The 26,006-nt window shown below is 43.9% G+C and overlaps 1 protein-coding gene across 1 annotated transcript in view; it reads left to right on the top strand.

Moving 5' to 3' along the window:
• Positions 1 to 1,562: 1,562 nt before the first annotated feature.
• TPH2 (tryptophan hydroxylase 2) overlaps positions 1,563 to 26,006 on the top strand; it is a 375,446-nt gene continuing 351,002 nt past the window's right edge. Inside the window, exon 1 of the mRNA XM_040410003.1 lies at positions 1,563 to 1,661. Coding sequence (XP_040265937.1) covers positions 1,563 to 1,661 — 99 coding nt within the window. The remainder of the gene's footprint in view (positions 1,662 to 26,006) is intronic.

Genomic DNA, 26,006 nt, shown 5'->3' on the forward strand with positions numbered 1-26,006 from the left:
TTCTGAATGGTTACCATGGCTGCCGGGACGCTAAAGTCCTGACAGCCATGGTAAGTGTAGTGGGGAGCGGGGGAGCAGTGTACTTACCGTCCGTGCGGCTCCCCGGGCGCTCCAGAGTGACGTCAGGGCGCCCCAAGCGCATGGATCACGTGATCCATGCGATCACGTCATCCATGCGCATGGGGCGCTCTGACGTCATTCTGGAGCGCCCCGGGAGCCGCACGGACTGTAAGTATACCGCTCCCCCGCTCCCCGCTCCTACTATGGCAACCAGGACCTTAATAGCGTCCTGGGTGCCATAGTAACACTGAAAGCATTTGGAAGACGGTTCCGTCTTCAAATGCTTTCAGTACACTTGCGTTTTTCCGGATCCGGCAGGCACCTCCGGCAACGGAAGTGCATGCCGGATCCCAACAACGCAAGTGTGAAAGAGGCCTTAGACAGATTTGTGAACAATATTTGAGGGTAATGGGTCTTTTGTGTATGTAGAAAATGTTTCAGATCTTTGAGTTCATCTCATGCAAAATGGGAGCAAAACCGAAAGTGTTGCGTTTATATTTTTGTTCAGTGTATAATAACGGCTACTTTTCACTGGAGTCCCCCTTTAAACAGAACCAGGTAAATTTTCTGATATTTTTGACCACATTTAAAAAGTCTATTGGAAGAAACATCATTTGCCATTAGGTTTTGAACTGACAGTTTTGCAATCCTGGGTTGCATGAGATCAGTGAACAGTTAACCAGAAACAGCACCACTCTTGTCCACAGGCAGTCTCTGGTATTGCAGTTTAGTCTATTTTAGTCTTTTTTAGATTCCACCTTTCATTTTTCAGAGCTCCTATGGAAAATGAAATGATCAATCTGATTGGTTGCTATGGGCAACTTAGCTAGTTTTCCTTTGTAACACTTTTGATCAATGACCCCCAATATGCCCGACAACCTGGTTCAGTTTCCCTGCAGAGGATTTTCTCAGGGAACATTCATAATCATCCAGAGCTTAGATTGTAAGCTGTTGGGAGCAGGGCCTTCTTCTTGTTGTAACTATTGACTTGTCTGTTATGTTATTTATGACTATTTGTTCAGCGCTGTGGAATATGTTTCCGCTATATAAATAAAGATTATTATTTTCCGCTGGCCGGACACAACTGATATAGGTGCACCTAAGCTCTCTGCTGCAGAAAGGGTTAATGTGTCGTTTTCCCTCCATGGCCTAGTCTTTTCCAGGCCAGGGCTCTTGATGCTCTTTGAAGAAATCTGTCTTCTTGAATCCCGCTCCTGGCATTTTCAGCTCCAGCCACACAGCACCCCCTTCATGTATCATATGTTGTCCTGGAAGAAAGCTGAGCTCTTTATTAATATAATGAGAAGGAGGTATTCATGTAAAATGCTTGGGGATGAAAGGCGCAATCTTGTGCGTTGATCCATCAGCTGATCTGCTGAGGTTCTCATATAAATATCAAGAGCAGGTTACAGAAGAAGCTGAAGGAGCCTGCACACCACAATCAGAAGCCAAGTCTGTCCACGGCGCCCTCTGCTGCCCACAGGGAGAATCTACAAGCCAAAATGCAACCTGCAATGATGATGTTCTCCTCCAAATATTGGGCTAGGAGGGGAATGTCCCTGGATTCTGCTTTGACCCCTGATTTCTTAAGCAGCTCAGCAGTAAGTACAAACTAAACCATTTTATTTTGATTGCTTCAGATTTTATTTTATAGCTAAAGTTTCCCAAAGTTCAGCTGAATGGATTTACCTAGAGAACAAAGCTAAGAAATTGGTCCCATCTGGAATGACTGCTGATTTCTCACTTTTAAAGCAGAGTATGTCGTGTCCACTCACCCAGGTATTTATCAACTACAACATCCCATTAGCTGGAATCGGAGTCATTCTGCAGCCGGAACCAAAGTCCTGCAAAACTTTGATGAATGACTTTTCCCTTTGCCACCTCTTGTAGTTGCAGAGATGTATTACTGTGTTCACTTGGGTCTGCTAGGTGCTGAGTCTACACATCCATCTTGATAATGAATACCCCAGCAGAACATGCCCTTCCTTGAATGAAGCCTGCTGCTATTTCAGCCAATAATAGAAGATTGCTCTTCGCAAACGCTTCAGATTAGGATGGGCCATTTAGTATTAGTCCGAAAACGTCAAATTCTGCCTTAATGTAGAATTCCATGACTGTGATTATTTTTATTGGCAGAAATGTGATTGATGTGGAATCGCCTTCGTGCTTTCATTGCTGGTCTGCTCAGCATCATTTGCATCAGTTATCCGTTATCTATCGATCTGTCTGTCCGCACAGGATTCATTTTTACAGTCAATCTGGAAATATGTAAATACAGGAACATTCGGATGGCGGCATATATCACTTTAGGTGTTATTTATGGCGGTTTACATACTAAACTGACACTTCTGTGAGTTTCTGCACATCGATTCCAGCCCCTGACTTCCCTATCATTTATTATATGGATACTGTGGATCAGGCCATTTTCATAGAGAAAAAAAACTGCGTAGGAAATAAATTCTATTGGTCGATAAATCATTTCTTGCTTGCTGTCTGGCACCATTACATGTAACGATCATATTGCTAAGTCTAGGTTCCCCCTTGTTTGGGCTAACAAGCCCATAGACTACTGTTAACCAGATGTATGTGACCTTTTGGTATACGTTTGGCTGATATATCTTTGCCTCAGTTGTCCAAAATGAGTACCAGCTAGTGATGAGCGAATTTCTGGAAATTCAGTTCAGGTCCAATTCATCCAAACAGGGTGTCTGATTTTATTCAGATCCGAATTTATTCTACCCGAAAGTGCCTCAATCTCCCTGAAAAGCTGGGAATGACATTCTGGTGTGCTCTCTCTCTCTACAGAATGTGATTTTTTTCTGAATATTTGGATCGAATTTTGATTCTGTAGAATTGATTTGCTCATCTCTAGTATCAGACGATGCTTTTTAATACAGCTCTATGCACGAAAACCCATATAGTGCCCATTATACGGTAGATGTCTGCCATTGTGTAGTCATACAGTCTGATATGTCTGGGGCATAGGTTGGGTGGAAAGTTTCAAATGGTCCCAAACATTGAGCATAGTGCACAGAGATGAGCGAAGTTCTGAAAACTTTGATTTGGCTGCGTCGCCGAATTTCACAAAGAAATTTGCTTTGTGACGAATGACTTTATCACGAAGCTTATTTCTTTGTAAGTAGCGGGCTTAATGACCGGGAAAGGCAATTGCGTCGTCTCCCTGTCACGAGGGTATCAAGAGCCACGTCTGACTCCGTTATACCCGGGGTCAGGAAGTCGCAGCGGGTGGCTGCGCGCTCTATATCTAAAGATCATGGTGTTTCTTAGTTATTGTTTTCTGTGTTTGCCTTGCTATCCTTTTTGTCTCTCTCAGGGATCCGTAGCTTCTCCTCCTCAGCTGTTTCTTGTCTGCCACTCCCTACCTCCTTATATTCTCCCCTCACACTTCTCTAGTTGCCAGTTATAGAGCTTCCTGCCTGGACATCTATACTGATCCACTGGAGTGGTTAATCCTGGTTGTTGTTCCTGTGTGCTACCCTCCGGATCCCTGTTTGGCTTATTGTTGTCTCCTGTTGTCGCCCACCTGGGAATATATGTTGAGTCTGTGTTGTCTGTCCTCCCCTTGGTGTTTTCCCTTAGAGTTAGTGGTGCGGACTAGTGTTCCCATCGCCCTGTTCACTACCTAGGGCTCAGCTCAGGGAAAGCCAGGGCTTTAGGCACGTGATCGGCGTACGGATGAGGAACCCGTCTAGGGACGTCAGGGCAGCCAGGTGCCAGCCGCCAGGTGAGTCAGGGGTCACCATCTTCCCTCTCACTTGGGCAGGGCCTTCCTCGTTCCCTCCCTCTGTGTCACGTATGTGATAGCCACGCCGACCGTGATATTATAACTGGCCCTTACTTTTTGAGAAAAAAAGAAATAAAATTATTTTTTAAATTTTTTTTTTTTTTTTTTTTTTTTTTTCTTTCTCTCTCTACTTAGAATCCAATATGGATCCTATTGATGCCTTGGCAGAACAGCTTCAAAGCCTGTCTTTGGAGGTGGCAGGATTGAAGGCGTCTGTTCTCCAACAACAGCAGCAAATGAAGCAGACCGCACCCCCAGCGGTTGCTATGGGTAACCAGGTTGTCACTGAACCCAAGGTTGCTCTTCCCGACAGATTTTCTGGGGGAAGGGACAAATTTGCAACGTTCCGTGAGGCCTGCAAATTATATTTTAAGTTGCGCCCTTACTCCTCAGGTCATGAAGAACAGCGGGTTGGGATTGTCATTTCCCTGCTTCAGGGGGATCCGCAATCCTGGGCGTTCTCGTTACCCCCTGGTTCTCAGGCTCTTCGGTCAGTGGAGGGATTTTTTGGGGCTTTGGGTCTCATATATGATGACCCTGACCGAGTCGCCCTGGCTGAGTCGAAGTTACGGAGACTCCTACAGGGAGATCGGTCACAGAGGAATATTGCTCAGAGTTCCGTAGGTGGGCTACGGATACTCAGTGGAACGACCCGGCTCTCAGGAGTCAGTTCTGCTCTGGGTTATCTGAAAGGGTTAAGGATGCACTGGCGCTGTATGAGACCCCCCTTTCCCTTGATGCTGTTATGTCCCTCTCTATCAGAATAGATAGACGTCTTAGGGAGAGATCGAAAATTCCGGAGCAATTGGTTACCTCTCCCAAGCAACAGTCAGCCTGTACTGACTTAGATGAGCCTATGCAGCTAGGCGGAACTTCTCGTCAGGTCCGTCCTCCCGAGATTCGCCGTAGGGGGGGGGGGCTTGTTTTTTCTGTGGGGGGAGGGGTCATTTCATTAATGTCTGTCCCTCCTTTCTCAAAAACAAAAGACCGTCGGAAAACTACTAACCCCGGGCTGTGCGGAGGATGTCAGCCGGGGGGTATACGTTTCCTCCATACGAACATCTCAATTTGTGTTACCAGCGGTCATTGTTTTTGGTGTTAAGACGGAGTCTATTTCTGTTTTTCTAGACAGTGGAGCAGGGGTAAACTTGATTGATGCCCATTTTGCCCGCACTATGGGTTTGTCTCTCTGTACGCTGCAGAGACCTATTCCCGTATTCGCTATAGATTCTGCTCCTCTGTCTCAGAGAAACCTCACCCACATTGTTCGTAATTTACACCTTCGGGTAGGGGACCACCATAATGAGTGTCTTTCATGTTACGTTCTGGAGGGCCTTCCCTCTCCGGTGGTATTGGGTCTTCCCTGGTTGGTAGCGCACAATCCAGTGGTGGATTGGCAGGCCAGGGAGATATTGGAGTGGAGTGAGCATTGCAGAGAGAATTGCTTAAATAACAATTGCTTAATCGCCTCCATAGCTTCCCTACCTACATTTATTTCGGACTTTGAGGACGTTTTTTCTGAAAAGGGTTGTCAGAAACTACCACCTCATCGTCCTTATGATTGCCCAGTTAACCTGATTCCCGGGGCAAAATTACCCAAGTCCAGGTTGTATAATCTTTCGGGTCCCGAGAGACAAGCCATGAAAGATTATATCTCCGAGAGTCTGGCTAAGGGACACATCAGACCCTCTTCTTCACCCGTGGCTGCAGGGTTTTTCTTTGTTAAAAAGAAAGATGGGGGCCTGCGTCCTTGCTTAGATTTCCGTGAGTTAAACCAGATAACCATCCGTGACCCATACCCTCTTCCTCTCATTCCTGACCTTTTTAATCAGATTGCGGGTGCTAAGTGGTTCTCCAAACTTGATCTTAGGGGGGCCTACAATCTGATTCGTATCAGGGAAGGGGATGAGTGGAAGACAGCTTTTAACACCCCTGAGGGGCATTATGAAAATCTTGTTATGCCTTTCGGTCTGACCAATGCCCCTGCTGTCTTCCAACATTTCGTTAATGATATTTTTAGTCATCTCATCGGCAGGTTTGTAGTCATATACCTAGATGATATCTTAATTTATTCGGCTGATCTGAAAACACATGAGGTGCATGTCAGGCAAGTACTGCAGGTCCTACGGACGAATAAATTATATGCGAAAATTGAAAAATGTGTCTTCGCTGTTCAGGAATTACAGTTCCTGGGATATCTATTATCTGCTTCAGGTTTCCGCATGGATCCTGGGAAGGTCCAGGCAATTCTAGATTGGGATCTTCCTGAGAACCTTAAAGCTCTACAACGGTTTTTGGGTTTCGCTAATTTCTATAGAAAGTTCATTAAAAATTATTCAGTGATCGTTAAACCCCTTACCGACATGACTAGGAAGGGGACGGATTTTTCCAAATGGTCTGACGCCGCTAAAGATGCATTTTCCTCTCTAAAGGAAAGGTTTACCTCGGCACCTGTTCTAATTCAACCTGATGTCTCCCAGCCTTTTATTGTCGAGGTAGATGCGTCAGAGGTGGGAGTGGGAGCTGTATTGTCTCAGGGTCCGTCTCCTGGCAAATGGCGTCCTTGCGCTTTCTTTTCCAAAAAATTATCTTCTGCAGAGAAGAATTATGATATTGGAAATAGGGAACTGTTGGCGATTAAACTGGCGCTTGAAGAGTGGCGTCACTTCTTAGAGGGAGCAATCCACCCCGTCACGGTGATTACGGATCACAAGAACCTTCTGTACCTAGAATCGGCTAAACGTCTCACCCCTAGACAAGCTAGGTGGTCGCTATTCTTTACCAGATTTAACTTTGTAATCACCTATCGTCCTGGGGCAAAAAAAACCAAGGCAGACGCATTATCTCGTAGTTTCCCTGGAGGGGGTAATGTTTGTGATCCGGTACCTATTTTACAAAGAGGAGTGGTTGTCTCTGCTGTACACTCTGTTCTAGAGGGAAAGGTGTTAGAGGCTCAGGGGGACGCCCCGGCCTCTTGCCCCTCAGAGAAATTGTTTGTACCGTTAAACCTGCGTCTTGAATTATTAAAAGAACATCATAATTCGGCACTTGCGGGACACCCGGGTAGTAAAGCAACCTTGGAGCTTTTATCTCGTCGTTTTTGGTGGCCAAGGTTGCGTCAGGATGTAATGGATTTCGTGTCTACTTGTTCTACTTGTGCACGCGCGAAAGTCTCTCATACACGTCCAGCAGGGTCTTTATTGCCACTTTTCATTCCCAATAGGCCATGGACACATCTGTCTATGGATTTCATCACTGACTTACCGTTGTCGGCGGGTAAAACAGTTATCTTGGTAGTAGTAGACAGGTTTAGCAAAATGGTACACTTTATTGCGCTACCCGCACTTCCTAATGCTAAAACTCTCGCTCAGGTGTTTATCAGTGAAATCGTGAAGCTTCACGGGGTCCCTTCCGATGTGGTTTCGGATCGGGGAACCCAGTTTATTTCTAAGTTTTGGAAAGCTTTTTGTTCCCGTTTGGGGGTTCACTTGTCCTTTTCCTCAGCTTTCCATCCTCAGTCGAATGGACAGACTGAGCGTACCAACCAAAACCTAGAAACATATTTAAGGTGTTTTGTGTCTGAAAACCAAGAGTTGTGGTCATCATACTTACCGTTAGCTGAGTTTGCCATAAATAATCATTATCAGGAGTCCACTGGCAAGTCACCATTCCTTGGTGCATACGGTTTTCATCCCCAATTTTGTACAAAGAGGGGGGGTCTTCTGGGGTTCCCGAAGAGGAAAGGTTTTCTTCATCTCTTTCATCGGTATGGCAGAAGGTGCAAGTTAACTTGAAAAAGATGAGTGGTAAATATAAATGCATGGCCGATAAGAAACGGTCGCCAGGTCCGGACCTAGGAGTGAATGACTATGTGTGGTTGTCTACTAGGAATATTAAGTTGAAGGTTCCTTCTTGGAAACTGGGTCCTAGGTTCATTGGTCCCTATAAAATAGTAGCCGTCATTAACCCTGTGGCTTTTCGCCTGGAGCTACCTCAGACTTTTAAGATCCATAACGTCTTCCATAAATCGTTACTCAAGAAGTATGTTCCACCTCTAGAACCATCGCCGCTGCCACCTCCTCCTGTTTTTGTGGATGGTAATCTGGAGTTTCAAATAGCCAGAATTGTTGATTCTCGTCGGGTCCGCCGCTCTCTTCAGTATCTTGTGCATTGGAGGGGTTACGGTCCCGAGGAAAGAATGTGGGTTCCAGCGTCAGAGGTAAACGCCAACAGGTTAATTCAGACTTTCCATGCCTCTCATCCGGAGAGACCTGGTCCTGAGTGTCCGGAGGCCCCTCGTGAAAGGGGGGGTACTGTCACGAGGGTATCAAGAGCCACGTCTGACTCCGTTATACCCGGGGTCAGGAAGTCGCAGCGGGTGGCTGCGCGCTCTATATCTAAAGATCATGGTGTTTCTTAGTTATTGTTTTCTGTGTTTGCCTTGCTATCCTTTTTGTCTCTCTCAGGGATCCATAGCCTCTCCTCCTCAGCTGTTTCGTGTCTGCCACTCCCTACCTCCTTATATTCTCCCCTCACACTTCTCTAGTTGCCAGTTATAGAGCTTCCTGCCTGGACATCTATACTGACGCACTGGAGTGGTTAATCCTGGTTGTTGTTCCTGTGTGCTACCCTCCGGATCCCTGTTTGGCTTATTGTTGTCTCCTGTTGTCGCCCACCTGGGAATATATGTTGAGTCTGTGTTGTCTGTCCTCCCCTTGGTGTTTTCCCTTAGAGTTAGTGGTGCGGACTAGTGTTCCCATCGCCCTGTTCACTACCTAGGGCTCAGCTCAGGGAAAGCCAGGGCTTTAGGCACGTGATCGGCGTACGGGTGAGGAACCCGTCTAGGGACGTCAGGGCAGCCAGGTGCCAGCCGCCAGGTGAGTCAGGGGTCACCATCTTCCCTCTCACTTGGGCAGGGCCTTCCTCGTTCCCTCCCTCTGTGTCACGTATGTGATAGCCACGCCGACCGTGATACTCCCATCATTGAAACCTTCAGGTGCAGCGTTCATAGCTGATCGTGTCATATGATGTAAAAATAGAGGCCTTTCAGGGGTTAAAAAAACATACCTCATCCGTTTGAGTGTGAAGAGGCCGCCGCAGCCATCTTGATTGAAGAAGATCCCATGCATAATCTCGTGCCGTGGGTGATGACATCATCAGGCTGGCCAGCGTGGTAACATAACACATCACCACGCGCAAGATTTTGCACAGGATCTTCAATCAAGATGGCGGCAGCGGCGTCTTTGCACTCAAATGGATGAGATGAGTATATATATTTTTTTTTGCACCATTTCAGGGAAAATTGATTCGTTACCATAAAGCATAAGGAAATTCGGCTTCACAGCTAATCTAATTTTCTCTGACCGTCAGATAGAAGTCCACTTCAGATACTTCGATTCGCTCAATCCTAAGGCCTCTTTCACACGGGCGTCTAAGGCCTCTTTTTAATGCGTTTTGCACACGCGTGAGAAAAATCGGCATGTTTGGTACCCAAACCCGAACTTCTTCAGTGTTCTGTAGATTGTATTATTTTCCCTTATAACATGGTTATAAGGGAAAATAATAGCATTCTTAATACAGAATGCATAGTACAATAGGGCTGGAAGGGTTACATTTAAAAAAATAATAATTTAACTCACCTTAATCCACTTGTTCGCGCAGCCCGGCTTCTCTTCTGCCTTCATCTGTAAGGAAAAGGACCTTTGATGACATCACTGCGCTCATCACATGGTCCATCACATGATCCATCACCATGGTGGTGGATCATGTGACGGACCATGTGATGAGCGCAGTGACGTCACCACAGGTTCTTTTCCTCACAGATGAAGGCAGAAGAGAAGCCGGGCTGCACGAACAAGTGGATTAAGGTGAGTTAAAAATATATATATTTTTTTTAACCCCTCCAGCCCTATTTTACTAAGCATTCTGTATTAAGAATGCTATTATTTTCCCTTATAACCATGTTATAAGGGAAAATAATAATGATCGGGTCCCCATCCCGATCATCTCCTAGCAACCATGCGTGTAATCGCACCGCATCCGCACTTGCTTTTATATAGCGCTACTAGTATCCATAATGCTTTATAGACATTAGCATCAAGCTGTCCCAAATAGAGCTCACAATCCAAGTTCCCTATCTGTATGTCTTTGGAGTGTGGGAGGAAACTGGAGAACCTGGAGGAAACTTAGGTTTTGTTTAGTTGAATCCCGGCTTTCATGCCAGAAGCCAGACAGATCCACGCCGGGTCCGATTATAGTCAATGGGGCCTAGGGGTGAACTGCAGTATCCGGCTATGCCGGATAATGTGAACTCTGGAAGGCTGCTCCTCTGCAGAAACAGCCTGCTGGATAGTTTTAACATGTATGTGAACCTAGCCTTAGCTGCTGTTTTTGGTCATATTATATTTATTTTATATTTCATAGCAGCCCACAGACACAGCAGTAATTTCTAATTTCTTTCTCTATTACACTCCTCCAGCAGTTCCTAAAATCATATTTGCCTATATAACACACACACACTATAGAGCTGACCTATAAAGCTGATTAACCTCTAAGTATATTTTTGGGTTGCGGGAAGAAACTGGAGAAGACACACAGATACTGGAAGAACATACAGCCTGCTGGCCCAATCGTGTTATGGAATGAAACCCCTCACCCCTTGTTTTTCCCCATCAAACAAGTCTTGGGCTAAATGGCCACAACACGTTGCATGGCCAAAGTTCGTAATGTAGCATTGCCTGGGCTGCAGCTAAAGTGAAGGGGTCACATTGCGTGACGCGAAAATCCTAAGAAAGCCAAAATGGGTTTGGAATTTTTGCAGTTGTTGGGTTGCGTTCATGGCAAATTGCAGGTCCCATGGGGACCCCACTCACTTTCATTAGTTGCGATGCAGACAGGATAATATTTGGCCATGCAACCAAAGCTGCCCTAGCCTAACTGTAACTACAAATGCTATGTGTATACAGAACAAAGAGTTAAATCATCATCATCATCGTCATCCTGCAAATGTTTGTGAAGTGGAAGCATGAAGAAAAGATGACGGGTGCCAGGATTTATTGCATCACAAAGGACTGGCTGTATTAGTAACTGTGCACTGACATTTCGTGGAAAGTTCAATGATCATCTCTGGAGTCAATTATTCGTTGGAAGCCGATTCCTAATGAGCGTTTAAAAGAAATCTTTTTCTTATCGTTGCTATTATATCCTTAGGAGGCTGGCAAATGACTCCTTGTGTGAGCAACTAACCTTTGTTACAATGGTGATTTACAGGAGGGATTCTTACACAAATATTTGGACCCCCTGACACATTCGGAAACTTTTTTCCTTGTTTTCAATCACTCTCTTTCAAGGTAGTTGAAGTGGTGTATCTCCTGCAGAGGATAATAAACATGAAGAATATCCCTTCCATAGAGATGGCTTGTGCTGGGGCATGATTGTTTATGGGCCATAATGGTAATTATTGAGAAAAGAGTATCCTTTTCATAGCTTGTAATTATTGGGACAATGCATAGAAAGGACATTGATTACTTGGCATAAAGCAGGTTTATGAGTGGTGTAATGGGAAATGGCTTTATCTAAGGTGCACAGTTATTGCGACTGAGGCTGAATTAAGTTGATGAATAGCTGAGAAACATGCAATTTGAAGCTTTCTCATCTGCGGCCCATGACCTATTTTACTGTTCATGTGAGCAAGATCCACAGGAAGTCTTATTATGAATAGGTATAAGTGACAGGAACCCCCACTCCCCCCCCCCCCCCCATTAATCCTTGGCCACACGTGGTATTGACGCGTCACTTAGTATAAGTGTTCTTCATTGTAAGAAGTGTGTGCGCTGGACATATGGAATAAAATAACAAAATATGATCCTCAGTTGCTGGGGTACGCAAACTTTACTGCTGTGAGGCCCACATTATCAGACTGTCCTACTGAAAGAGCCAGGTTGGACAATCTAGGGGCTATTACCGTACATTGTATCCACACAATCGGAGCTGTATTCATAGCTCATGCTGTCCTAGGCACTGACACTGGATTTGCCCCATTTAGCTGCTTTTCACTTCTCCCAATACAAACTAAGAGGCCATGATTTACCAAGATTGTTGTGTGCAACGACGGTCTTGATAGCCCCTATGCCACTGAAGGGGGGCATTTAATATAAGACAAGGTGCAGCTCTCATCATAAATGAAATGACTTCTCTGGCAGTCCATGTGCCAGACTGAAATCTACTCCAGCTTGTAGCTGACATAGATTTCAGCCATCATTTACCCTAGATTTTGCCATGGATAAGGATGAATGTTCCCGGGCCGATGGCCCTGCCCATGCCTCACCCTGACCACACCTCTTTTTAGAAACTGGTTAGGGCGGTGTAAAAAACACCAGTTGGGACTACATTTAATTGCAGAGGCATTTCGAAAGTCGCAAAACTGGATTTTGTGATTTTTATTTTTCAAAACCCAAAAACCAAGAATAGGGAAATGGTAAATCTCCCACTATGTTTTTTATTAGTATTGAGAAAAGTTGCATGGCCTATCTTTTTCAATAAAAAAATAATATCCCATGCCCCTTTAATTCTGCCACACTAGGCACCCGCCCTCTGGTACATAGTGCCAAATACGCCCTGCCAAAAGTTACGTAGTAGGAAGCTTTCTAGGCAGGAGAGAGACCTGGACTGGCTCAGAGGATTGCCTTGGCTGAATTCAATGGTAGATTGTAACCAGTGATGGTCAGTTCAAAGTGTTTGCCAGGGAACACATGCGGGCTGCCATCTTTAGTAAGGTAGACCCACCCGTCCGGCGATGCACAGGTAAGTCCTTACCTGTGCCTGTGCCGGGAGCCGGTCTGAAATCAAATGCAGTCACCGGGAGCAGGCAGTTCAGGGAACAGCCCGATGAAGGCCCCCGGCGGCTGTTCTCGGAACTGCCTGCTCCCGGTGACTGCATTTGATTTCAGACCGGCTCCCAGCACAGGCACAGGTAAGGACTTACCTGTGCATCGCCGGCCGGGTGAGTCTACCTTACTAAAGATGGCAGCCCGCATGTGTTTGCTGGCGAACACTGGGAACTGACCAGCACTGATTGTAACTGCATAGGTTTTTAGACTCTGAATGTTCACACAAATGTTCATGTTCACTCACAGGCAACAGTGATTTTGAAAACAGTAAGGAATCAACATACAACTATGTCAGAAAGTTACATGACATCTCTGGAGAACCACTTTAACTGTTTTCCACATGTCAAGTACCGTATGCTTGTCATGAGAAGCAGGAATTAGCCACTATAAAGTTTAGTGTGATTCGGAGAAAACTCTAATCTCTGCCATTTAACTCTTTGCATTCTTTTAATAAATGCTGATGGCGGCATACTAACAGCAGAGACCCCAAGCAGGACCAATTTTTTCAGTACTTATACTATGTATGGGCAGGCAGTCCAATGTACATTGGGTGTGCTTGGGGCATGTGTAAAGGTGTTGTCTCACTTTAGCAAATGGCATTTATCATGTAGAGAACGTTAATACAAGGCACTTACTAATATATTGTTATTATCCATATTGTCTCCTTTGCTGGCTTCATTAATTTTTCCATCACATTATACACTGCTCATTTCCATGGATATGACCACCCTGCAATCCAGCAGCAGTGGCCGTGCTTGCGCACTATAGGAAAAATGCTGTTCTATGTGCACACCCATGATCTCGGCCACCAGAGAGGCTGCTGCCTTTTACTGTAGTGTACAAGCACGGCCACTGATGATGGATTACAGGGTGGTCGTAACCATGGAAACAAGCAGTGTATAATGTAATGGAAAAATGAATCCAGCCAACAAAGGAAGCAATATGGGTAATAACAATACATTAGTAAGTTCCTTGTATTAACTTTCTCTATATGATAAATGCTATTTGCTGAAGTGAGACAACTCCTTTAAGTTTTAACAGCTGCCTATATACTAGAAATACAATATATATGTCAGTAAATTAGGCTAAAAAATAATAACCAGAATTAAAAATCTCCCTTTGGGATTAAAAACAAGCTAATGGAATTGAGAAAAGTAACAAAAAAGGGTTTTCTATTGATGACTTATCCTCAGGCTAGGTCATCAGTATCTGATCTGTGGGGATCCCACTCTGGTGAGCGTTGCGGCCTCCTCACAGCTTCACTTGAATGAGACTGAGCTGCGCTTAGGTCATGTGACTGATGATCGTGAATTCACTGGACTAGAAAGAGGCCGCAGCACTCCCCAAAGCTCCACAGTATCTTCAAACAGCTGATTGGCAGGGGTGTCAGGAGTCAGCTCTCCACCAATCAGATACTGATGGCTTATCCTGAGTATAGCTCATCAATATGAAACCCCTTTAGCCCCTTAATGACCACAAATACGCCTTTTTACGGTGGTCACTAAGTGTCAAGGCGCACAATAGGGAAGGGAAAGTGTACTAGGTCTGGAAACTAGGGAAAGGGCAAAGGTCACCACCTAGTGAATCCCTAAACCGAGCCCTGACTACTATCAGTATGAACAGACCTCGATGGTAGAAATGTTCATACGCAGGAACCTAGAGCCCTATCTGACCCTAAAGGGCCCTGGAAATAGTGTCAGGACAAAAGATGTCTTGTTCCTTCCAGGCTGAAGGATAGGGGAATACAACAAGCAAGAAATAAGGAAAAGACCCTTAACTCCGAAGTACGGGGACGAGCAGGAACTCAGAGGAGAACCATCACTTCCACAACCGCCTGAACTGGCAGTAGCGCCGATTGGGACTCTTTAACCCCTAATATGCTGCGGGCAATAGCACCCGCATCATGTAAGCATTTACAGAGGGAGCGGATACCCTATTTCTCCCATCAGCAGCCCGTCAGTGCAGGCAGGCCAGGCCCTAGTGAAGATCCAAGACCTGCCTCCAGCGTTTCCCCGCTGGCTGTGCCTCTCTAGTTCAGTCTGCTGGTGAATGTCAGTATAGCACTGGCAATAAAATACATTGTACTACAGCAATAAAAAGATCGCGTATTATAGTCCCCTTGTGGGACTATAAAATGGTTAAAAAAAGTAAAGAAATGTATAAAATGCAAAAACTGACAAGGTAGGGAGGCTCAACACTTCAGATACACGGATAGCGGTGGGTTCACTGCTGATTGGGTCACACACCCAATTAAGAAATAAAAATATATATAACACAGAGGAGCAGGCGACACCACCTTCTGGAATAAAAGTGGAACACTAGAAATATTCTATTGAAAAATTTACTATGAGATGTCACACATAAAAATGGCCAATATATACAATACTCAATAAAATACACTGGATAAAATAAATACTTAAAAGAATGTCACAAATGAATAACCAGACTGTCATACAGTCTCCTGGAATAAAGTCTCCTGAGATAGACTATGGCAGAGAACAATAACAATCCACCTGTCAGTGTTTGTCAAAATGGGACTGTCTCCATGAGACTCTTACCACTCAGTAGTACCGATGCTGTAAGTATGTGGTCTACTTGCACAGAGCGGTGAAAAGGTGTAGTCGCCAAGGCACTTGACTTTGAACGCTGAACGCTGGGTAGATTGAAAAAGCGCACAGCTTGGAAGACGTGCTCAGAGTGAATAATCACACAGCGGTGGAGGATACAGTCACCGGAGCGCAGGACGCTGGACGCTGGGTAAATTACCAGTGCTCAACTCGGAGGGCTTGCTTTCGATCAGGTGATCCTATGTAAATGAATCAGATCTTCCGATCAGCTGGTATGAATCGCCCAATCACAAACTTCACAGGTCCTTATACCATAGTGGAAACTTGGCACGGCATAAGTCCAGGTCCTATGTTGCAACAATAGCTGTGTTGGTGGATAGTTTTTAAAGAGTAATTCTCTTTGTCCACGAAATCTTCTGTACTTGGGGTCCGGACCAGTACTGGATGTAGAAGTTGCGTAGTCCGCAGCTACGCAACTTCTACATCCAGTACTGGTCCGGACCCCAAGTACAGAAAATTTCGTGGACAAAGAGAATTACTCTTTAAAAACTATCCACCAACACAGCTATTGTTGCAACATAGGACCTGGACTTATGCCGTGCCAAGTTTCCACTATGGTATAAGGACCTGTGAAGTTTGTGATTGGGCGATTCATACCAGCTGATCGGAACATCTGATTCATTTACATAGGATCACCTGATCGAAAGCAAGCCCTCCGAGTTGAGCACTGGTAATTTACCCAGCGTCCAGCGTCCTGCGCTCCGGTGACTGTATCCTCCACCGCTGTGTGATTATTCACTCTGAGCACGTCTTCCAAGCTGTGCGCTTTTTCAATCTACCCAGCGTTCAGCGTTCAAAGTCAAGTGCCTTGGCGACTACACCTTTTCACCGCTCTGTGCAAGTAGACCACATACTTACAGCATCGGTACTACTGAGTGGTAAGAGTCTCATGGAGACAGTCCCATTTTGACAAACACTGACAGGTGGATTGTTATTGTTCTCTGCCATAGTCTATCTCAGGAGACTTTATTCCAGGAGACTGTATGACAGTCTGGTTATTCATTTGTGACATTCTTTTAAGTATTTATTTTATCCAGTGTATTTTATTGAGTATTGTATATATTGGCCATTTTTATGTGTGACATCTCATAATAAATTTTTCAATAGATTATTTCTAGTGTTCCACTTTTATTCCAGAAGGTGGTGTCGCCTGCTCCTCTGTGTTATATAAATTTCTAAAATGAAAAAAATTCCAAGTGAAATAAAACACCCTTTTTTTCAATGGGGAAAAAAATAAAAAAATAAAAATACCACATATTTGGTATTGCCTAGTTCATAATGACCCACACTAAGCAATTATAATGTAATTTATCCAGTCTGATGAACGCTGTAAAATAAAACGCCCCAAAAAATTCAGAATTACTGCTTTTTTCTTATTCATCACCAAAAAAACTGAAGAAAAAGTGATCAAAATGTGTTATGTACCCCAAAATGATAACAATGAAAACTACAAGTCATGCCGCAAAAAAAAAAAAAACCCTCACAACTCCATAGAAAGAAAAATACAAATCTTATGGGTCTTGGGATGCAGGGGGTTTTATTGTGCCAAAGTAGTAAACCATTAGAAAATTATATGTGTTTGGTATTGCTGTGATTGTAATGACCCACAGAATAAAGTTATCATGTTATTTATGCCCAAAAGTGAATGCCACAAAATTAATAACGTAAAAACTCAGTGACAGTATTGCTGTTTTTTTACCATCTCCCTCCCAGAAAGAGTTAATAAAAGTTAATCAGTATATTATGTGTACCCAAAAATGGCACCATTAAAAACTCCAACTTCTTCTGCAAAAAACAAGCCCTCATACAGCTATATAGAAGGAAAAATAAATACATTATAGCTCTTGGAAGGCAACGATGAAAAAATGAAATAAATCTCCTGGTCTCCTGGCCCAAAACAGGCTGGTCACTAAATGGATAAGAAAACATGAATAAAAAAACACCTGAACTGTTTTTTTTACATTAAGTAAAATTTATTTTGTATAAATTGTAAACGGCAACATAAAATATACATAATCTATATCCCCACAACAACCTGTACAATAGATCTATAAAAATGTAAAAAAAAAAAAAAAAGTGGTAGAATAATATTTTTTGGGGCTTTTCTTCCAAAATTAGAGCTGTTTGAGTCATTTATTTGTTGTTCATAATATTTGTTTATAATAATAAAAGGATATATGCTTATTGTCCCGTTTCCCCTTCATTCCAGCGCCGGCGCTCCTATTCTCTCTGCTGCTGCAGTGATAAGGTAGTGGTTTGGCTTCAAAATAACATAACAAAAACAAAGACAGGTGCATTCTGCGGTCTTACTAACCCTCGTACTGGTGTAAAATTGAGAATTAGCCAACATATCCTGCTTGGAGGACATGTCTGAGCCCGAGCACCACGCCAAGGTTTCTCAGAATAGGTCATCAGTATCTGATCGGTGGGGGTCTGACACCTGGGACCCCTGCCGATCAGCTGTTTGAGAAGGCACCGTCGCCAGCACTAAATGTTGTCAGCACATGTAAAATCTAGCATTTCCATTTTTGTAATGTATCTCCACTACATTTCTTTTCTGCTGCTTTATATTAATTCCAAGTACGGCTTGTTTGAATACCCAGGGCAACCTGTCTTTATTAGTAACCGATTCCAATATAGGCTACTTTCACACTAGCGTTTTTGCTGGATCCGTCATGATAATACAACCATCTGCATCCGTTATGAACAGATCTGGTTCTACTATCTTTACAATAGCCAAGACCATTTTCTTTTGGTCTTGGCTATTGTCAATGGATCCGTTATGAACAGATCCGGTTGTACTATCTTTACAATAGCCAAGACCATTTTCTTTTGTCTACGAGAAAATGGATCCGCCACCATTGACTTACATTGTGTGTCAGGACGGATCCGTCTTGCTCCGCACCACATCGTGGACAGAAAAAAGCTGCTTGCAGCGTTATTTTGTCCGCGATGGGGACGCAGCCAAACGGAACATAATACATTCTGGTGCATTCCGTTTCCTTCAGTTCTGTTTTGTCCTGATTGACAATGAATGGGGATAAAACTGGAGCGTTTTCCTCCAGTATTGAGATCCTCTGCCGGATCTCAATAGCGGAAAGGCAAAGCGCAGGTGTGAAAGTAGCCTAACTTGAATTCTGAGTAATTCCATCAGCAGCACCTTGTTGACCGTTTCCAAATGCAAGATAAAGGCAACTATGTAGCAAAGGTGATTCATCGCTTTAATCCAATTAGATTTTACCAAATTGCAGAAGGCTTGTGGGAAATTGCAATGTCAGTTGGTGGGAGCACATACTGTACGGGCAGCAAGCACCTACAAGACTCCATTAACATTACTAGAAAGCTGGGGCTGAACTGGCTGGCATAGCATTATCACAGGAGTTAATTTTGCAGAAGGAAATGTGACCCCAAAACATATACCCTCTGTAATCAAAAGCTATTCTTGTTGGCCCACACCACCGGAAGATATGTTTGTCTAAGGCCTCATGCACAAGACCGTATGTACTTTGCGGTCCACAAAAAAAAGGATCCGCAAAAAATACGGATGACATACGTGTGCATTCCGTATTTTGCCCCTAATAGAACAGTCCTATCCTTGTCCGTAATGTGGACAATAATAGGACATGTTCTATTTTTTTGCGGAACGGAAATACGGACATACGAAAACGGAATGCACACAGAGTAACTTCTGTTTTTTTTTGCGGACCCATTGAAATGAATGCTTCCGCATACAGTCCGCAAAAAAAAAACGGAATGGACATGGAAAGAAAATACTTTTGTGTGCATGAGCCCTAAGGGTTCATGCACACGAATGTATTTTATTTCCGTGTCCGTTCCGTTTTTTTTGCGAACCGTATATGGCACCATTCATTGGAATGGGTCCGCAAAAAAAAAACCAGAAGGTACTCCATGTTCATTATGTTTCCGTATGTCCGTATTTCCGTTCCACAAAAAAAACTGAACATGTCCTATTATTGTCTGCATTACGGACAAGGATAGGACTGTTCTATTAGGGGCCAGCTTTTCTGTTCCGCAAAATACGGAATGCACACGGATGTCATCCGTATTTTTTGCAGATCAGTTTTTTGTGGACCACAATATACATATGGTTGTGTGCATGAGTCCTAAGTTGAATGATGGAAACCGCACTTATACTCATAATGAGGGAACCACTGTAAATCAAGTCAGAATGCCAAAACACATTTTGGCATATCATAGATTTGACCTAATGTTGCATGATAGGAAGACGGGCATTGCGGGAAAATGTGCGGGTGCGTTACGGGAACACCCGCGATTTTTCCGCGCGAGTGCAAAACATTGTAATGCGTTTTGCACTCGCGTGAGAAAAATCACGCATGTTTGGTACCCAATCCCGGACTTCTTCACAGAAGTTCGGGCTTCGGATAGGTGTTCTGTAGATTGTTTTATTTTCCCTTATAACATGGTTATAAGGGAAAATAATAGCATTCTGAATACAGAATGCATAGTAAAATAGCGCTGGAGGGGTTAAAAAAAAATCTAAATAATTTAACTCACCTTAATCCACATGGTGATGGATCATGTGATGGATCGTGTGATGACCGGAGTGACGTCACCACAGGTCATTTTCCTGTAATGAATGCTCACCACAAGTCCTGTTCAGCAAAGAATACAGAAGGAGATGCCGGCCTCCGCGATCAAGTGGATTAAGGTGAGTTAAATCTTTTATTTTATTTTTTTAACCCCTCCAGCGCTATTTTACTATGCATTCTGTATTCAGAATGCTATTATTTTCCCTTATTACCATGTTATAAGGGAAAATAATAATGATCGGGTCTCCATCCCGATCGTCTCCTAGCAACCGTGCGTGAAAATCGCACTGCATCCGCACTTGCTTGCTTGCGATTTTCACGCAACCCCATTCACTTCTATGGGGCCTGCGTTATGTGAAAAACGCAGAATATAGAGCATGCTGCGATTTTCACGCAACGCACAAGTGATGCGTGAAAATCACCGCTCATGTGAACAGCCCCATAGAAATGAATGGGTCGGTATTCAGTGCGGGTGCAATGCGTTCACCTCACGCATGGCATCCGCGCGGAATACTCGCCCGTGTGAAAGGGGCCTAAGGCTACCAGCCAGTGGCGGATTGCAATAGGGGCCTTCGGGTCAACAGCTCCAGGCTCAGCACCGCACCTCAGCACATACTGCGGCGGGGCACAGGAGTGCATAGTTCCCTGCCCCACCGCCGATCACCGCCAAAGGCTTCAGGCCTAGTAGGTTATGATGTCATCTCTCGCCTGTGCCGGGACGCAGCACTGTGATGTGTGTGCGCCTGCCTCATCCCGCCTTCCTCTGCAAGCAAGCGCCTGGCCCTGGACATAGGCGAGTATTTAGCTTTAATTTTTTTTCATTTTTTATTTCATGTGCCTACTTTGGGGGACATGTGGGGTGGGGACACACAGGAGGACATATTAGTGAAGAGACATCGAGTACATCGGGGGGAAATTACTATATTGGGGCTTCTGTATGGGGGCAAATTACTATGTGGGGGTAAATTATTATGGAAGGATTACTATGTAGGGGGGCTGTGTGGGGACAAAATAATATGGGAGGGACTACTATGTGTGGGCAAATTACTATGTGGGGCAGTGTGGGGGAAATTACTATGTGGGGGGAAATTACTTTATGGAGCATTGTGGGGGCAAATTACTGTGTGGGGGGAAATTACTATGTGGGGGCAGTGTGGGGGAAACTGCAGTGTGGGGGGGAAATTACTGTGTGGGGGCAGTGTGGGGGAAATTACTATGTGGGGGCAAATTACTATGTGGGGGCAGTGTGGGGGAAATTACTATGTGGGGCAGTGTAGGGGAAACTACTGTGTGGGGGCAGTGTGGGGAAATTACTATGTGGGGCAGTGTAGGGGAAACTACTGTGTGGGGGCAGTGTGGGGAAATTACTATGTGGGGCAGTGTGGGGGAAACTACTCTGTGGGGACAGTGTGGGGGAAATTGCTATGTGGGGGCAAATTACTGTATGGGGCAGTGTGGGAGAAATTACTATGTGGGGGCAGTGTGGGGGAAATTACTATGTGGGGCAGTGTAGGGGAAACTACTGTGTGGGGGCAGTGTGGGGAAATTACTATGTGGGGCAGTGTAGGGGAAACTACTGTGTGGGGGCAGTGTGGGGAAATTACTATGTGGGGCAGTGTGGGGGAAACTACTCTGTGGGGACAGTGTGGGGGAAATTGCTATGTGGGGGCAAATTACTGTATGGGGCAGTGTGGGAGAAATTACTATGTGGGTCAGTGTGGGGAAATTACTATGTAGGGGCAAATTTGGGGTATTTTTTTTAGTCTGAAGATGTCATATGGCCTAAGAAGAGAATGTGGGGCTCACAAAGCACCGCATCGTCTTCATACAAAAAAACTAAACTAAAATGGAGGGAGGGGCTCAAGTTTGGTAGACAGCCCCGGGCCTATCATGCACTTAGTGGTGGAATGTGGTGGAAATCACTATGTGGGGGATGTTCCGGGGGCAGTTTCACATGGGCGTTCAGGATTTGCTCCGGATGCGTCGCGTGTGCATTGCGGGAAACCCGCACGAGTTGGCACGCAATTGCAGTCAGTTCTGACTGCTTTTGCGTTCCGATGTTCAGTTTTTTCCACGTGTGTGCAATGCTTTTTGCACGACCGTGAGAAAAAAATGAATGTGGTACCCAGACCCGAACCCGGACTTCTTCTCTGAAGTTCGGGTTTGGGCTAGGTGTTCTATTCATTTTTAGTGATGGCCTTGTGGTTCTCCCGGCGGTTGTTTTGCGGCAAACTTTGCTCGCGGTTCGCTGAATGGGCGAACATATGGCGATGACCGCCGGCGCCATATTCTTTTGCATTGTGAAGAACTTTGACCAATGACACATCCATCAGGTGGTACAGGACAGCCAATTGAGACATTTCAGCACATGGACATACCCCCTACCTTATAAATAAACCTGATCTGGCCACCATTTTACATTCAGTCTTTTGCCAGTGTAGAGAGAAGTTGCTGTGTGGAGCAGGGACAGACTGTTAGGGACACCAAACGCTAGCTAATAGGGACACAAAAGCCCTTTTAAGGACTGGTATAGGTGTGCTATCGTCAGGTGTGACTTACTGAGGGGTGTAATATACTTATAATATACTTTCTAACATAGAAAGTATATTATAGTGCATTTGTATTGTCCAGCAGTTGTGTGCGGTTCTGCTGCAATACTGCAGCTACACAGAGTGCCAAACGCTGTTGGAACAAATAATTTTTATTTATTTTTTTGAAGAAATTTTATTATTTCTAAAAAATATAGAACATGACACAGTACATACATGTTTGAGAGCAATCTCAAAATTATACATAGAAGAGTAAGTATTTAAAATACAGTAAAAACAGAAACAAAAACCAAGAACTGTCCTGCAAAAGAACAAAAGAAAAACAAAAACCCTAGATATCCATCCTATCTGTGATCCGTAAAAAAAGTTATTCTGCTTATAATTGTGTTTTAATGCAAAGCCATCAGGACCCAGTATATGCTATCCAGAGGTGCCCAAAATAGTCTGGTCGGGTATTAACATATCCAGTCATCCACTTAATAGTTTACCTAATGTGACCTTTAGTTGCTCAATCAGATACCATTTGGTTAATTTGAAGGGTTCCACCCCCTTGCTAATTTCCATGTCAGAAAGAAAGTGGACTATAAAGCTTTTCAATTTTTTAATGATCTTTCCCATTTTGCTCTCCTTACATTTCTCCACCTCCCTTTGCTCTAATGCCAACAGATCATTCATAGTTTGTAGAATCGAACCTCTGTATGGAACCAAAGACTTTAACCAGTTTTGCAAAATTGATCTTTTCGTTATCATGCCCAGAGCATAAAAAAGTGTCGGTAAATTTCGCTCCACTGGGGCCTCCCTTTATCTTCTCCTAGTAGTAGAATAAATAAACCATTGGCGTCATGGGAATTTCTATGTTATATATGTCTTTAATAATTTGTGCCACCTGGGACCACAAATCTGAGATCTGTGGGCAAGTCCATAATCCATGGAATAAGTCAGTCTGCGGTGCCTGACAGGACGGGCAACTCGTCAATCTATCAGGTCTGTTAGGAGACGACGGCAAGTTAAAAGCATATATCACATTGTGCATAATACAAAAATGGGTATCCCTCCAAACTTCATTTAATATATTTTTTTCATCCTTTTATTATCTTTCCCCCCGCTTGTTGATCTTCTAATATTTGAGCCCATGGCTTAAATGTCAAGGGGGGGGGGGGGGGCACCGCCCAGTTCTCGTCTAACTTGTGAGTAAATAGAGGAAATAGACTGGGGACCTGTCTCCTTCTGCAAAATCTTATCCAAATTGTTTTCCTGTGCTTCTTTTGAAAGGTCAGATAATCTATCTGTTAGGAATTTATGAACTTGAGCAAACTGGATGTTTTGGAAGGAACTCAAATTATATTTATCCCTGGTTTCCTGGAGTGTCAACCATCTGTTTCTGGAATCATTCAACATATGTTGAACAGAGAGGATCCCTTTCGCCTTCCTTTCCCTGAAGAGACTATTGAATCTACCCTGCTCAAACTCTGGATGGTTCCATAGAGGTAGATATTTGGATATCCTATGACATAATCCAAATTGGAGTCTAATAGCTTTCCATGCTGCCCATGTATGCCTGAAAAGGCCTGAGCTTCTAAGATGCACGGGTATATATCTTTCAAACGGACATGTAATAAGGTAGTAAGATCCCATGGGATACAGACTTGTCCCTCTAGAATGTAGTTGGAGTGAAAATTTGTATTTCTCACCCAGTCTATAACATATCTCTCAGGATGCAAGATAAATTATAAAGCCTGATATTTGGCAAATTCATCCCTCCCTTCACTTTGAGGGCCATGAGTTTCTGTATCCCTATTCTGGGACGCCTTCCTTGCCACAAAAAACGTGACACCTCACTATGTATTTTGGTTATGTCCATGTGTTTCATCAGGAGAGGTAGGGTCTGTAAAGGATATACATGTCTTGAAAAAGTCTTCATCTTAATTAAATGTATCCTGCCCAAAAGTGACAGTGGTAAGTTACACCACCTGCGTAGTTCCAGTCTTATTTTAGTTATTAAGGGCGCATAATTAAGTTTGTACAAGAAGTCTGAGCTATGTCCCATCTTGATTCCCAAATTGGTTATAAAGTCTCTTGCTATCGGAATGCCACTTAACGTTGACTCGTTAATATGTTTATTTTAAAGCCTGATAATTTTCCAAAGTCATTTATACTACTTAGTACTCTTGGAAGTTCCTCATGGGGACGTTCCAGAAATAAAATGATATCGTCAGCGAAAAAGGCTACTTTGAGCTCTTCCTTGCCCACCTTAATTCCTTCAAATTCTTCTTGTGAGCTAAGATATCTGACCAAGGGTTCTATTGCTAAATTAAATAATAAAGGAGACAGAGGGCAGCCCTGTCTGGTGCCTCTAAATAAATCAAAGGGTCGGGATAGAAAGCATTGAATCCCTATTCTAGTTTGGGGATATGAGTATAATTGGTCTACATACTTCCGAAATTAGCCTGTAATCCCCAATTTATTGAGCACCCGCCCTAGCCACTCCCAATGAATACTATCAAAAGCTTTTTTGGCATCTAGAGTGACCAGAGTGGGTCCCAAAGGTCCCTTTCCTCTCCCATTCACCATCCACCAAAAGTCTCTGTATGTTTGTAAACGCCGATCTCTCTTTCACAAACCCGACTTATCAGTGACAGGAGTAGTTGAGCCAATCTGTTAGCCATTACTTTCAAAAAGATTTTTAGATCTTGATTTATGAGGGAGATCGGACGGTATGACAATGGATCATCAGCCAATTTACCTGCTTTTGGGATCATTCTAATGTGTGCTGTATTCATTTGCGGTGTTAGCCCCTCACCATTAAGCAGTATATTACCTACACAGGACAATAGAGGTGAGATCTGGTAACTGGGAGATAGTATTTTGTATTTCTTCTGCTGTGATGGGTTTATCAAGGAACTCCGTCTGTTCGAACAATAAAAAGTTTAGTCCCTCCAGAAGTTTGCTTCACCCTCCCTGCAATCGCTTGACTTGGAATACAAGGATGAATAATACTCTGTACATATATTTAATATTTCCGATGGGATTGATCTCAAATCCGCTTTAGAGTCACGGAGCTGATAAATAGGTGGAGTTAGACGACGTCCTTTAGCTAAATTGGCCAATAGTCTTCCCGTTTTGTTCCAAAATTTGTGTAGTTCCAGTTCCCATTGGGCCCTATAAAAACCTTCCCGTCTCTCCGCCCAATTATTAAAGTCTTGTCTAGCCTCCATCCATGCTTGTTTAGTTTGGGGGGTATGGTTCTGCACAAATTCCCTATAAGTCTGCTGAACCTTTTTGCTAGCTGTAATATAATGTGTCCTAGTACTTTTTTAAATTCCCGATATGTGTGAGATTAGACGGCCTCTCAACACTGCTTTACCAGTTTCCCAGAACAGTATTGGGTTTGTAGCCTGTTCCTGATTCAAAGTGCTGTATTCCAACCACCAGCCATTTAACAATTCAGCAAAAGCTTCACCTTTTGTTAAGAAGGACGGGAACCTCCATATGTATTCCGAACCTCT

The sequence above is a fragment of the Bufo bufo genome, chromosome 1 (assembly GCF_905171765.1).
Source record: "Bufo bufo chromosome 1, aBufBuf1.1, whole genome shotgun sequence".
NCBI classification, from domain to species: domain Eukaryota; kingdom Metazoa; phylum Chordata; class Amphibia; order Anura; family Bufonidae; genus Bufo; species Bufo bufo.